This window comes from Pleuronectes platessa, chromosome 18 (assembly GCF_947347685.1).
Source record: "Pleuronectes platessa chromosome 18, fPlePla1.1, whole genome shotgun sequence".
NCBI lineage: Eukaryota > Metazoa > Chordata > Actinopteri > Pleuronectiformes > Pleuronectidae > Pleuronectes > Pleuronectes platessa.
This window is the reverse complement of record NC_070643.1, coordinates 7,643,904-7,657,507: the sequence shown is the minus strand read 5'-3', so window position 1 is coordinate 7,657,507 and position 13,604 is coordinate 7,643,904. Positions and strand designations below refer to the sequence as shown.

At 42.7% G+C, this 13,604-nt stretch overlaps 1 protein-coding gene across 1 annotated transcript in view; it reads left to right on the top strand.

The window, feature by feature from the left end:
• Nucleotides 1-9,823: 9,823 nt before the first annotated feature.
• The window catches only part of LOC128461205 (growth factor receptor-bound protein 10), a 45,737-nt gene continuing 41,956 nt past the window's right edge, over nt 9,824-13,604 (top strand). Inside the window, exons 1-2 of the mRNA XM_053446014.1 lie at nt 9,824-10,286; nt 12,888-12,995. Coding sequence (XP_053301989.1) covers nt 12,945-12,995 — 51 coding nt within the window. The 5' untranslated portion in view covers nt 9,824-10,286; nt 12,888-12,944. The remainder of the gene's footprint in view (nt 10,287-12,887; nt 12,996-13,604) is intronic.

The following is a 13,604-nucleotide window of genomic DNA, read 5'->3' as shown; positions in this document are numbered from 1 at the left end:
CCTGCCATGGTCATCCATCACACATACACTCTCTGGGTTCGCTCCTGTTTGACCTTTCCCTGCCACCTTAGATGGGAAGTCCAGCTGTGCTCAGCCAACTGACTTCTCTGAAATCACTGTGTTGCTAAATCAAAGAGGTAACTATTCGAATACGAAGGTTGGAAGTGGAGTTGTATTACTGTGCAACATGACCACCTCATAGTCAAGGTGTGTGACGTTCCTGGTGAGATAGCCTGCAAAATCCCCCACCCACCCACCTGGCGTGCACTTAGATCTGGAACCACATAACATCGGAATGGACAATGGCTCCTTCCTTATTTCACAACTCCAAGGAAGTAGCTGCCACCGAAAATGACACAGAGTGTTGTTGTAGCTGAAAGAATTAGATGTGCACACAAACAGGCAACATGTTCCTGTCGGCTTGTGCACTAGATGTCAGTGTTTTACTCAGGGAAACCTCCTCTGTGCGGCTCTACAAAATAACCGTCCTCGCTGAACAGTTCAAGAGCTCACAGACGCCACAAGCATAAGCACAGGGATGATCACACTTTAAATGAGGAATTGCATGTTTAGTTAAACTTAAAAAAGACAACATCTTGTTGAATGTGAGATTTGAAACCAGAAACGGACTCCGAGAGCCGTAACTTGAATCCAGTTTAAAGTGATAAAAGTCTCTGATCTAAAGTGGTTGTTGGAGATTAAACGGCTCAAAAAGCTTTTGGCCTCTTGGTCTCACAGTTTATCTTGTGCTGCAGAGCTCACAAATCACCCTCAGTCCAGCTTGGCCGGCGTTCAGCAGCGAGACTCCAAGTCGCTGGCTGACGCATGTACAGTGCACTCACCCTTGGGAAGTTTAAGTGATTAACCTTTGTCGATTGACTTCTCCATCTGAAGCAGTTGGAGCCTGCAGCTATCTGTTTAGTTTATCTCTGATTCCTCTTCTCTGTGCTGCCAGAGCCATTTGCGTTTCTGTGTATTGTTTAATGGATGTGGAGCTCAGCCTTGACCTAAACAAATGTGGTTTTGATTCTGGCAGTGTTGCTATTAATATCCAGTCAGGCTTTTGGCAGCAGACAGCTGATACTTAAAGAGGGAGACAGGGCATGATGGGAGGGAGCTGCCTGTCCGCCTGGTGCACAGGGGAAAATCTTTGCATAACCTAAGAATACATTGCTTTAATCCGTTTCACAGTCAGTAGTTTAATATATCAGGAATCTGCAATTACACAGCCACAGTGTTTTAAGCCACAGTTGGGGTTGATAAGCTTTTAATGGGGAGTGGTATCTTTGCTTGAAGGGGCACCAGGGAGTGTGTAGTCTTATGTAAACTCCAGGAGAGTGTTGATCTTTGTCTGTTATTGATGATCATTCAGTGGGTAAAGATTTCAGCTTGTAATCCAGATGGACATTCATGGATTAACAACGTGAGCACTTATTGACAAGATTAATATAGAAAATTAAGTTTTGTTTATCGCTCCTAAAATACTTGTGTTTGTTGTATTTCTCTTGCACTCAACAGTTTGTTTTAATGCCAGCCTCATTCCCAGTGTTCAGTTGGCCCGCTCATAATGAAAATCCCTGGTGCCTGGACGGACTCAGGTTCTGAGGTGCAATGCAAACATTCCAAGTGATTTAGCCGAGGCAAAATTAAATTCCTTGGATGATTATTGCTGAAGTCGTTTTTTCCCCCCCTTCCTTCTGCTGCGCTCATAAAAGAAAAGACTTGCAGGTGCAGGAAGAACATTCTTCTATCGTGCTATCGCTATTGAAATGGGAGTTGTGTTCCCTGCTTTCTCAGTGTTCTATTCCTGTAGCTAACGGAGCCAGAGCCAGATGGAAGGGTGGCGTTCCACCACATGGCGATCCAACCCAAACATCTGTCTGGCAATGGTGAGGCCTTCTCGCTGAGACGAAACACAGGCCAGCTCTGAGCGATACCTTTACAAATGATTATTCTGCTTGATTGGGAATAGCTGCTGTGCGCTGCTTATGGGAGACGAGATGTGAGGTTAGCCTAGCATTAGCTCCAACCTCAATCAACCTTCACCCAGTTCACCCAGCCCTCTCCACAGACTGCAGAAAGATAAGAGTGGCGCTTCTATGGCCTCACCTACACATTTGTCAAGGAACTTTTGAATCTTGGGTATTCAAGTCACTTGACTTGGACTTGAGTTCGACTTCAGTACCGATCAAATCAAAGAAGACTTGTAATTTCACCTTGTTTTCCAGCATCTGTGACTTGCGATTTCACTTAGAATTTGGCCACATGATATTAATAATATTGATAGTGCTATTAAAGTCTTAAAAAAGGAGCTGTGTATTTTCTTGTTTGAATTAGGTGAAAAGAATGATTGACAGCTGAGACTGACAATTGGTCGAGTGTGTGTATTAGGGTTCCTTCCCTTGATCCCTACTGCACAGACTCTGGCTCCAAATGGCAGCATTGATATCCAAGATGTTTTATCTTAATTTCTGGATCAGCTCATTGTTTTGGTTTTACAGCCTACACTCTCATTGGTTTCTTCCATTTCCCATCGGTTTCAGGCTACTACTGTATTTCCAGCAAACAAGCTCTGATATGGTGAAAGTATCCGCTGCCTGACTACAGGCAACACCTAAGTTTGGAGTAGGCTATGAAAAATCCCAAACTGAGGGAGTCTCATGACAGTGAGAAGATTTTATCATTATAGTGGGAATTACAGTACATCTGCACCAGTGAACTCACACAGTGAAGCACATGAATTTTCTCCAAAAGTGGTGTTGAGCCTTTAACTCTAGCTATTTTTAAATGTACCTCTCGGGTCACTAAAGATTGTGCATTGTGTAGACGTGTACAGTTTTCCAAATGTGTTGGTGCAACGTCAGAGGCTCAGTGGCACTGACGTACCGGGCAGCCAGAATGAAAAGAATGTTCTGTTATTAGTGGAAAAGCTCCTATTATGTGGATTAATCTACAGCTTCGACTTTGATCTCCTGACTCACTCTAAGCGACTTTGCCGGGGAGCTGGGGCCAGCGCACATTTCAGACACATACACGCCGAATGAACATGCTGCAAATAATGTCCCCGATGAGCCACATAATCCTGGTTGAAAAACAAAATTAGGCTCTTTCAAAACAATTCAAAACAATCTGTCAAATGTCTCAGTGTTCAGTGAATTTTCTTAATCAACAAAAATGTTGGATAATGCTATTGAGCAAATACAGCCCCTTACCCAAGTAGCAGGAAAGAAAAGGTCCTTTGTTAAAATAAAACAGTTAAAATGTACTTGTCTGTGTGTGTGTGTGTGTGTGTGTGTGTGTGTGTGTGTGTGTGCGTGTGTGTGTGTGTGTGTGCATGTCACATTATTGAGACTTTTCTATCTTAAGTGGACAAAAATCCAGTCCCTATAAAATAAATTATTAGATTTTTAAGTGAAGACATGTTTTAAAGTAAGGTTGATGTGAAATTAAGGTTATTGTTAGGGTGTGTGTGTTTGGATGTGTGTGTGTGTGTGTGTGTGTGTGTGTGTGTGTGTGTGTGTGTGTTTTCAGGATTTTTCTCGGCACCAAAAGGACCAAATATCCCGCCACAGTGTTCCAAGCTCTTAATAAGATTGAAGTCTGTAATGTATATGCCTAATCATATCCCAATCCCATGTTGAGGTGAAAGACAAAAAAACATTTTGTGACTAATTTAGATTTAATGATTACCGAGGTGTTAAGGGATTAATGATGCTTGAAAATACTGTACAACAACAGCCCATGTAACCATAGTTATAAGACAGCAGCAATGACCAGAGGACCCATATGTTTTTAGAGACAATGAATAAATCCAAATCAGAATCTTACTTTTGAGGCTATAATTTAGAGATTTTAGGTTCTCCTCTCTTCTCTGTACAATAAAAAACTCTGAAAGAGAAGGCTGTGAATTTATCAGCAGATACAATATTTAAGAAGTATACTAGTATCACTTACTATTTTCATGGCATTAATGAGATAAATGGTCAAAATGAAGCAGACACATCAATATAACATTCAAACTGGTAACTGGTTTTAAATCAGTGTATAATTAATGTCCAATACAGAGTGAATCATATAAGATTAGCCTTTAGGATGAAAATCAAGAAAACTGAATGATCAAAAGAACTTGAGTCAAGTTTATGATGGGGTGAGATTACACGTAAAGTAATTGCACAACACTCGCACATTTACCATGGATGTCATCTGCTGAGTCAAAGAGGGATTCGTGGGACATGAAAATATTTTAGATAAAAATCTGTGAACACTATTTTGGGTTTCCTGAATCTACATCCTAACACTAGTATATCACTCAGTAGTGCGCATACCACCGTCAAGGCCCAATAGTCACTTTTTAAATCCAATCAAGCTGCTCAAAATTAGACACACTCAAAGGTAACAGTCCCCTTAAATGCACCTGATTTCCCCCATTAAGATTAATGAGTAAGTAAGTAATAATAAGTCATCTATTTTTACAAAAAACAAATCAAACAGGTGTGACAACATAGTGCCACTGGTGAAGGCAATAAAGAGGATTCGAGAGGCCTATGGAGGAAAACACTGGGTTCTCTAAATAGTTTACGGCTCATGGCGTAATAGTTAATCTGGATTAAACTGTCAAAGATCTGCAACTGATGCAAAATCTGCTCTGCCTCCAATCTAAGACTAATGTGAGGCTGCACTGAGGCAGAGCTGTGCTTTGAACTAAATGTTGTCTTATGTCTCTGTGACATGTAGGTAAAATGCTGATATTGGTCAGCTATAATGATTAACATGTTTGCCATCTTTAGCAGTTTAGCATATTTTCATAAAGTACTCCACACAATCTTTTCTACTTGGGTAAAAGTAAGTACCTGCATAAACAACTTATAAACATACTTTTCCTTAATGCAACAGTAATTGCATACATCATTATGGCAGAGTCTCGGCCTCTTCTGAAGCCATTTCCGGTGTTTCTTCTTCACCAGTGCTGCTGCTGCTACAGGAGGCGGGGTCTAATAGGGAAGAGTTAACGTGAGAGTACCTGCAAATAAATCCACTAATCATAGTACATACAAGTGTACTTAAGTACAGTGACAAAGTGAATGTACTTTGTTACATCCCAGCATTGAATATCACAATTTTTGGTTCACGAGTTGCCGAGTTGCTGATGTCATCACTTATAAACCAGTTGACATCATTTTAGTAGTAATCAGCTCTGAATAGCTTCTAATGTGAAGTTGTCAAATGTTACACTTTGTCTCTTACACTCTGTATGTCCAACTCACAAGTGCCTAACACCAAACTTTTTAGCCAATACAGACATCTTTACATGTACACGTTTTGAATTGTTCATATGCATATGTCACGTCTGATACGTCCATTGGAAAGTGAACAAAAAAATACGACACAATTTTAATCAGCATGTTTTTTCCTCACTACGACTTCAAAGCACATGAAAACAGTGAAGATAGAACCTTCTGAGGAGCATGGTGAACGCACAGCTACCATCCCTACCAGCTTATTTACCATTGGTCTTTACTCTATCAGCCACTTCTCCCAGCTCTCCACACCAGACTCCTCTTCTACATGATATTATGTTTGGAGAAGTCATAGCATCAATAAAAAAACAGTAGGTTATCAACATCTGCTCTCAGACCACCCAACCACAGACACGCTGTCCGCACAGACACACCCACAAGCACAAACACACACACACAAAGTGACTCACCCACAAAACATGGCACAAGCAGAAACGTTGAACCCTGAAAGAGATCACAAACACACATACAAACACACACACGGTCAGGGTGACCCAGTTGCATGTGGTTGGTCTTGTTTACACCGCAGCGCCCTCAGAGGATTCCAAATGGTCACAACACACTCAATCTGTGACCTGACCATTTATGGCCTTTTAATTGTGCAATTGTATCACACATCAAAACAGCGTTCAGAAAGGATGTTGTGTTGCAGTTACTCTTTAGCCTGTTATGCGTCACATATAAGGATTGTGTAGGCCTATATTGTATTTACAACTGAAGACAGTTTAGCCCATGGTGGTGTTGTGAGTGGTGGTGTTGGTTGTGTATCTGCGTTGATCTCCGAAGGCCTGGAGAAACTCAGATTCCACCACATCTGGGGACGCCTGAACTATTTCCCAACAAGGGTCAGGGAGAAATTTTTATGTAACAGCCACGCTTCTCCTGTGGTTTCAAAACAAGGTTTATGATCATGGGTTTGTGCGACTGATCCATTTCAGTGGGAAGCACCAAGCTGTGTCTGTTGTCGATTTGCGTAACTCTATTGCACTTTAGCTCGGACTGCAAACAAACAGAGCAGTTGGACTTATTGGTCATCAGAGCAAGCCAGACCTCAAGCCTTTAAAGTCTGTTATACCTCCTAGAAGACACTGTGCTTTGTAGTGGTGGAGGGTCTCATCTCAATAATAACAATATTTTAATGTTGGCGTCCATTAATCTGTGAAAAAAATTAACAAAGAACCTCTCTGTGTACCTTATATTGTTTGGGTTGTCTATGAGAGTGTGTTGTATGCTTGTCAGATACAATATCCGTGTCTCAATTCAGGGGCTGCATCCGCCAGAGGCTGCCTTATAAAGACCAATTGCGTCAAATCGACGTGACTAGACTGTCTGATTTCGAAGGCTCCTCCAAGAGCTGCCGACAAATGTCTCCTTCCATCTCTGAGAAACACAGGCTCCAATCCATGGACATCCTCAAGCTATGCCAGAGGTTCATTGCAGTTCATTGATGAACCTTTTTTTAAAGATTTAATGTCGCCAGCAAGCGAATTGAAACAAGGCTACAAACAATTCAGAAAATAATGAAAGAGGAGCTGTAACTAACCCATTGAGTATGGCTGCCAGCGAAATTATCAACACTAGGCTTTCATTATACACAATAAAGAATTTCTAATTTTCTTCCGGTTCACCGATCTGGTTTGATGTTGGGGATCTTGCTGTCTGCAATGTTGTAATGTCTTATGAGTGACCGTATTTTCGGCTCTAGCTGCAGTAAACAACCGTCCACCGCAAGTACAGTCTAAACTACAATGACCATCGCACGCTGCTTTGAATGTTCCTTCATATCATGTTATTTGCAGGTCTGATACAAAGATACAGTGAATTTAATTGCCACAGAATGTCTACGGATGTCAAAAAGGTTTTGCCAAGTTCAGTAACTGAGAATGAGCTCTCCCATGTGATGGTGATGGTTTGATACCACCCACCTCACCTATTTTGTAAACAATGCCCGATGTGGAGGGCTGATCCTGGGAATATATTGTATCTTTGACCTGTATACAGTGCAAACTTTTTTAGCAGAAAAAACTGACAAAGCCTTGTATACATGTGGCCTTGAGCTAATGTGTGTTCAGACTCATATTAGATCTTTGGCAGGCTTTTGCATGTGTTATACCGGCTGTCAGAGGCAGGAGGACGTCTGCCAGAAGCAAGTGTGAACCAGTTGGTTGGAAGACTCGGCTCCATCTGGGCTGTCCTTGGGTTGTCTGGGCTGCAGAGGAGGTGCCACCTTAGCATGGAGTATATAATAAACATCCAACCTCAAAATATGTGAATGTTGTCGAGTGCAGTGCTGTATTATGAATAGCTTGGTTCAAATAAGGTATCCTGTCTCCTTACTGGATCCGCCTCTCCAAGCCTCCCTCTCAACTGCTGTCAACCCCAAACGTGTGTTCACATACTGCGGGTCTGAAAGCAGATAAGGACGAGAGTTAAGTTAACCTGTGAGTGGGTGAAGCCTGAGTTAGTGAATGGCTGCTGTCTGATGGAAGAGTAAAGGGGAGGAGGTGTCAAAGATGGTTTAACGATACAATGTTTGACCCGCAGACAAAGTTAAACAGCAATTAAAGCCAGCATGTATATGTAGTATTAGTGGGAGCTTCAGTGGTTTGGGATAAGACATTTCATGTTCAGCCATTTAGGGGGACCCCTGAATTTAATGTGAAATTATTAAGGGGGCAATGTGTAAGAGTTGGCTCCATACAAATAGGGGGCAGCATATCACAGCAAAGCTCTGTGTCCACTCATATTAGGAAACAAGGAACTGCACGAGATGCCCAATGCTTGAGTATCGCTCCTCAACTCAACCGAACAGCTAACGGCACACGGATTAAAAGAAAAACAAGGGGCATTTCAACCTTCTTGGTATGTCCGACAGTTCTTCAGCACTGTTGCCAAACAACAGCAATAAGGGCGGATGAGCTGGTGACGGCAAAAAAACGTAAATACCCTGTAGACCAGACCGTCTCATTTTGGTTTGGCCTTTGTGGTCCCACAAAGGAGGCGGTCTTCGTGGGGCGGGTAAACCGTGTCCTCTAAAGGATGCAGCCCTGAAATGAGACAAGCTTTAGACTGTGGACAGACTTGAAGCTGTAGTGACTCACTGTGACCTCTTGAGGCAAAAGGTGGTGTTACAAGATGGAATGGTATGGTCCAAAGTTAGCAGGTTAGCATGCTAACTTCAGTCGATATCTTTGTCTGCAATACCAACAATTTCTTTGATATAACATCAGAACTGTCGTTTTTTTTATATTCCTTGATACTGCCCCTTTAGATAAAATAAAATGTAAACATCTCTAGTGTGTATATTGTATGTACACAAACACACACATATAAATATTCCATTTTTGAGAGGACCTAGCTGTGTCTGTGTAAATACATTACAGCCTAAAAATAGCATACTAACAGCCTGCTATATTATGCATTATCATTAAACCAAAGATGCTACGGGAATGACATTAGCTTTACAGATATTTGGTAATAAGCCAACACATTTACTAAATCAAACATATTGAACGAGTGTCGGCGCTGGATGAAAAGGTAAATGATCCTGAAGAATTATTTCATTTTATCTTGTGGGGAAAGGGATGTCTGCACCAAAGTTCACAGTAATCAATTCAATGGTACAAGGAAAGTATGTCTATCCAAAATCATTAGAAATCATCCTCTGGGGACCATGAATGTCTGAATCCAGTTTCATAGCCTGCCATAGTTAATAATTCATAGAGGGCTGCTGCTGCTTCATCACCATCACATTGGTGCAATTAAAGGGTTTAATATCTGTGTTTTTTTTGTAGTCTAGTTGCAACACTACTTGTAGGCATTTTATTTTGTGAAAGGCTTCGATGGGTGAAATATAAATGGAACAAATACTATTGCTGAGCTAGTATAGCACAGACTATATATATTAATTTACCCAATCCAAATGTGATTACTGTAATGTGTGTTTATGATACTGAGATAATAACCTTATCAAATTTCTCTCGTGGTGCTGCTTTAAAAAAAGCCCTCAAGATCTTTGTGGTTTTTTGGTCTGCTGGTGAAAGAGTGCACGATGTGATTTGACAATAAGGAAACCCTCTGCAGGTCTCAGAGCAGGGACACGGTGTCAACCTGCAGACCTGCATCAGTGACACCAGATAGATGGTGTGACACTAATGGCTTTCACTTTAGCTCAGAGTCCAGGCATGTAGAGTCCTCCTTCTGCTGGAAGGGTTAAAGTCAGGTCTTGACCGCTGCAAAAGATGCGAGCCTCCACAGTTATTTTTCCCCTTTAAAAAGTTAACTCAAAAAGTAAATGTATAGGGGAGTATAGCAACTACAAGACAAGTTAGTCTTCAGGGATATGTAAAATGTGCAGTCTTTATTTTCGGACCTGTTTTGGGTTATTATCAGATATGCTTACTGGCCTCCAACCATATCCAACTTGAAAAAAAAAGGAACGAGGGGGTCATTTTTTGCAGTGTGAATAGGGCGGGGCGGAGAGAGGAGGTTTCCTTCAGTGAGAGAGAGAGAGAGGGAGAGAGGGAGGGGGGGGGGGGGGAAGAGCGCCTGTTTGTATGTGTGTGTGCATTTAAGGGTGCGTGCGTTAGTGCGTGTGTTTGTGTGCGTGTGTGTGTGTGCGTGTGTGCGTGTGTGTGTGTGCAGAGACAGAGCGAGAAGAGTCAGCTGGTCGGGGAAGTGCAGGGGGAGAGACCAGTGCATGTGTGCGTGTGTTGGACGTGTGCAAGTGTTGGGTGTGCGAACAAGTGTGTGTGTGTGTGTGTGTGTGCGTGTGCGTGTGTGCAGGGACGGCTCTCCGGGTTGGGGGTGGGGGGACAAGGTGAAGACAACAGATCAGCGGACGGAGGGAGTAGTTTTTTTGGGGGGTGAAGCAGTTCAGTGTGGAGGGTCCAGACGAGGACAGTCGAAGGAGCGCGCCGGCTGCTGCGTCGTGCGTCCTGGACACAATCCCCTGAGCCACTGCGTCCTGGAGCAGCCCTTTCATTACCCGTAAGCACTTTGGTTTTATTTGTGTGGGTGAGGTGTGTGTGTGTGTGGGTGTGGGTGTGGAGCTGCTGTCTCACTCTCTGATGTATCTGTTCTAACTCAATATCAGTCTATAGACGCGTTAATACGCACGGGAATGTTTCTAAACTCATTTTCATTTCAGAGGGAAGAGTTTTTTTTTGTCTTTTTTCAGCCATGGCTCCACACAGTCTCTGTGCACACCTCTGACATTGTTGTCAAACTCCTGCAGGTACCACGGCTCATGGGGACAGTGTCATTTAAAGGGTACAGAGTGTGTGTCTCTTGAAGCCAATGTGTTATTGTTTACAGAGCATGAAGCTATTATTAACACTACCTCACTGCAGTCACATTTAGACACTGTTGCTGATGGTGTGATGGGACACATACAAAAACTCTTATTACACACACCCAAACACACCATTCACTTGTAGATGCTCTGCTGGAGTTAAGAAGCATCAGCGTGGACTGTCATCCCGTCACTGTACCTGTTTCTGCCACTAAATCCAACTTTCAAGGAGGATAAGCTGCCCGAGTGTGTATCCGTGTGTGTGTGTGTGTGTGCTGATGGTCTGTCATAAAGCTCCATTAGCTGTGACTTAATGTAGGCTAATCTCTGCACACTGCTAAACTTCCTCCTTCCCTTCTCTCCTTGCTGATGCACAAAGAAGACTGCAGGTCCTTTTAGGATCAGGTGTCATCCGGGCCTTTATAGGTGGGATAGTGGCAGACTAATACTGCGTGTTAATGCACAGGTGCTGCTTGTTCCAGAGAGGCTGCTGCTTCTCTTTCCTCTCTTGATGATAAAGTACAACATTATTCTGCCGGGGGAAAAAAAAGCTCTCCATGTCAGCATCTGAGTCCTTGGAAAAAACGTAGGAGTGGGCGTATTATATCCACCAACACACACATACACCCTCACACTCACACTTGTGGCATTATTAAGTTGCTTCCCGATCCATTTAATTCTCTAGATCTCCCCGTATGACCCGTAAAGCTGAATTACTCCCTTTCTCTGCAGGAGGAACCACAAATGTCAGCAAATGTCAAGCACTCTGAGATTTGGCTTTGCTTCTCGGGCTTATTAGCCGCCCATATGATCTGCCCAGCTTGCCCTTTTGCCCAGCGCTTTGATTGGTGTGAACACACACTTAAGCCATACGCAAGAACAGGAGATACAAAACCGGTCACAGTAGGGAAATAAAGTGTGCAATTACCAGCAGCGGAGAGAGGCTGTCTTTTCAGCGCGTGCACACAGTTGCACACAGTTGCACACACACACATTTAAGCACACATTCTCAGTCAGCAGAGGAACCTAAAGATAGCAGAGCCCCAGTGGAAACAGTAATTAGTGGGGTGAAAAGAGAGGGGGAGGAGAAGGAGGAAGAGATATTGTTTGAACCATCTGATATCTGTTATATAATGACCTGTACAATGGAGACACGCTGGGAGAGAAAGTGAAGAGAAACCAGCAGCGTCAAAGAGTGAGAGGAGCTATTTAGTGAGAGAGATGCAGCTCGTTGTGTGCGCGTGTGTGTGTGTGTGTGTGTGTGTGTGCGTGTGTGTGTGTAGATTCACTTTGCCAAACCTTTTGTAGGAAGCAGTAGCAGTTGCAGCACTTGTAGGCTGCAGAAATATCCATCTTAACAAATCAGTTCTTCCTCTATTGAGTGTTTTCTTATTTTTGCAAATCTGGAGAGAAAAATTTATGAGGTGTACGTCTCCAAAATCCTAACGCTGCTTCCCGTGAAATTTGGTGGGCAGATGGTAGTTCTCAAAGGGACCAATGGATTGGATTTTTATGGTGATCTGGAAAATGAGCGAGGATAGGACTTTCCATTCAAAATGGAATTAAAGGTAAAAAAAAAGGGATTGAAAGTTCTGCTCTAAGAATAACATTTCAGCTACATTTGCATTGAGTTTTGTGGTGTGGCCGCAGATTATATTGAAAACTCTAGAATGCATCAATAATGTCCCTTTAATCAATAACACTGGAAAATAAATAGATTACATCAGTAGAGCTGAACATTACTGCAGTGTGTGTATCGTCTTTCCAAACACACATATTCACAGCTTCCCCCTGCTTACTCACGGCAGATAATGCTGCACAATGCAGTCGAAATAGCCGACTCCTATTTCAAGTTCCTTCAGAAATCCTCTCCCCCTCCCTCCCTCTCTCCCTCCCTCTCTCCCTCCCTGTTTGCCTTGTCCATCAGTCCCGCAGGTGGAGAGTGGTCATGTGCTGAGAGGAGAGAGAGGGTGTCCTATTTAGTCTTAAGCCCCAGGCTTTGTTTGGGAACTGACTTGTATGTGTGTTGTACACAATGGCTGTGTTTACATTGGATTCGGTGTGCACATGTTCATCCATGCATGCACACTCATTCACACATGCAGGCTTTTGTTTTTTCTTTGGAAGAGTGTCAGATTTAGGGCTTTTGTCTTTTTTCTGTAGGTTTTACAAACCAATAATGGTGCAGATGCAACAGCAACTGTACGGAGTAAATGTACGTGTTATTTCAGTGATAGGTAGCTATCCTGTTTCTTTTTCAATCGGTTTTCTGTGCTGTATCCTCCCTTCATGTGCAGGCTGCTGGTGAGACCAGTGGGTGTCCTTCCCTACAGAGGGAACACTGAAAGAACACCATGGCCTTAGCGGGATGCCCTGACTACTTCTTACATCACCCAAACTACCAGGTAAATATTTGGTGTCTCGCCTGTGGGTGTTCTGCTCAGTAGCGTAAAGAATACGTCAGAGCAGAGGTCTTCAACAGGGGGTCCACGACCCCTAGGGGGTCCGCGGAGGTTCTACAGGGGGGTCTTGAAATGTTTGGTTGATAAGACAATTTTTTATATTTTTTATAATTTTTGATTTATTTTCTAACCAATTTTTTTCCACAAATTTAAATGTCTTTAAATAAACATTAACATGCATCCAACATATTGAGAGGCTGATTTGACCCTCTGCCTGACAACCTCCATCCGTCCAAGGTTAGATAAGTGGTGTGCTACCCATCAGGGTCCGACATCTCACTGATGTGGGAGTATGTGTGGCATCCACAGATGGCTTGAGGATTCCCTGTCTCTTCTACATGTATGTTTAAAATAAAAACATGAATCTGTGAATTACTTTAATAGCTCAGTGTTGTATGCAAGATGTATGTTTATAAATGGCAGTGGCATTGCCACCCTGTACCGTGCACATGTTTAAATTAAAAACATGAATATATGCTCCTCTGTTATATTTGAATAGCTTAGTATTGAATGCGCAATAACAGGGTAGCTATGTTTATATATCGCACAAGG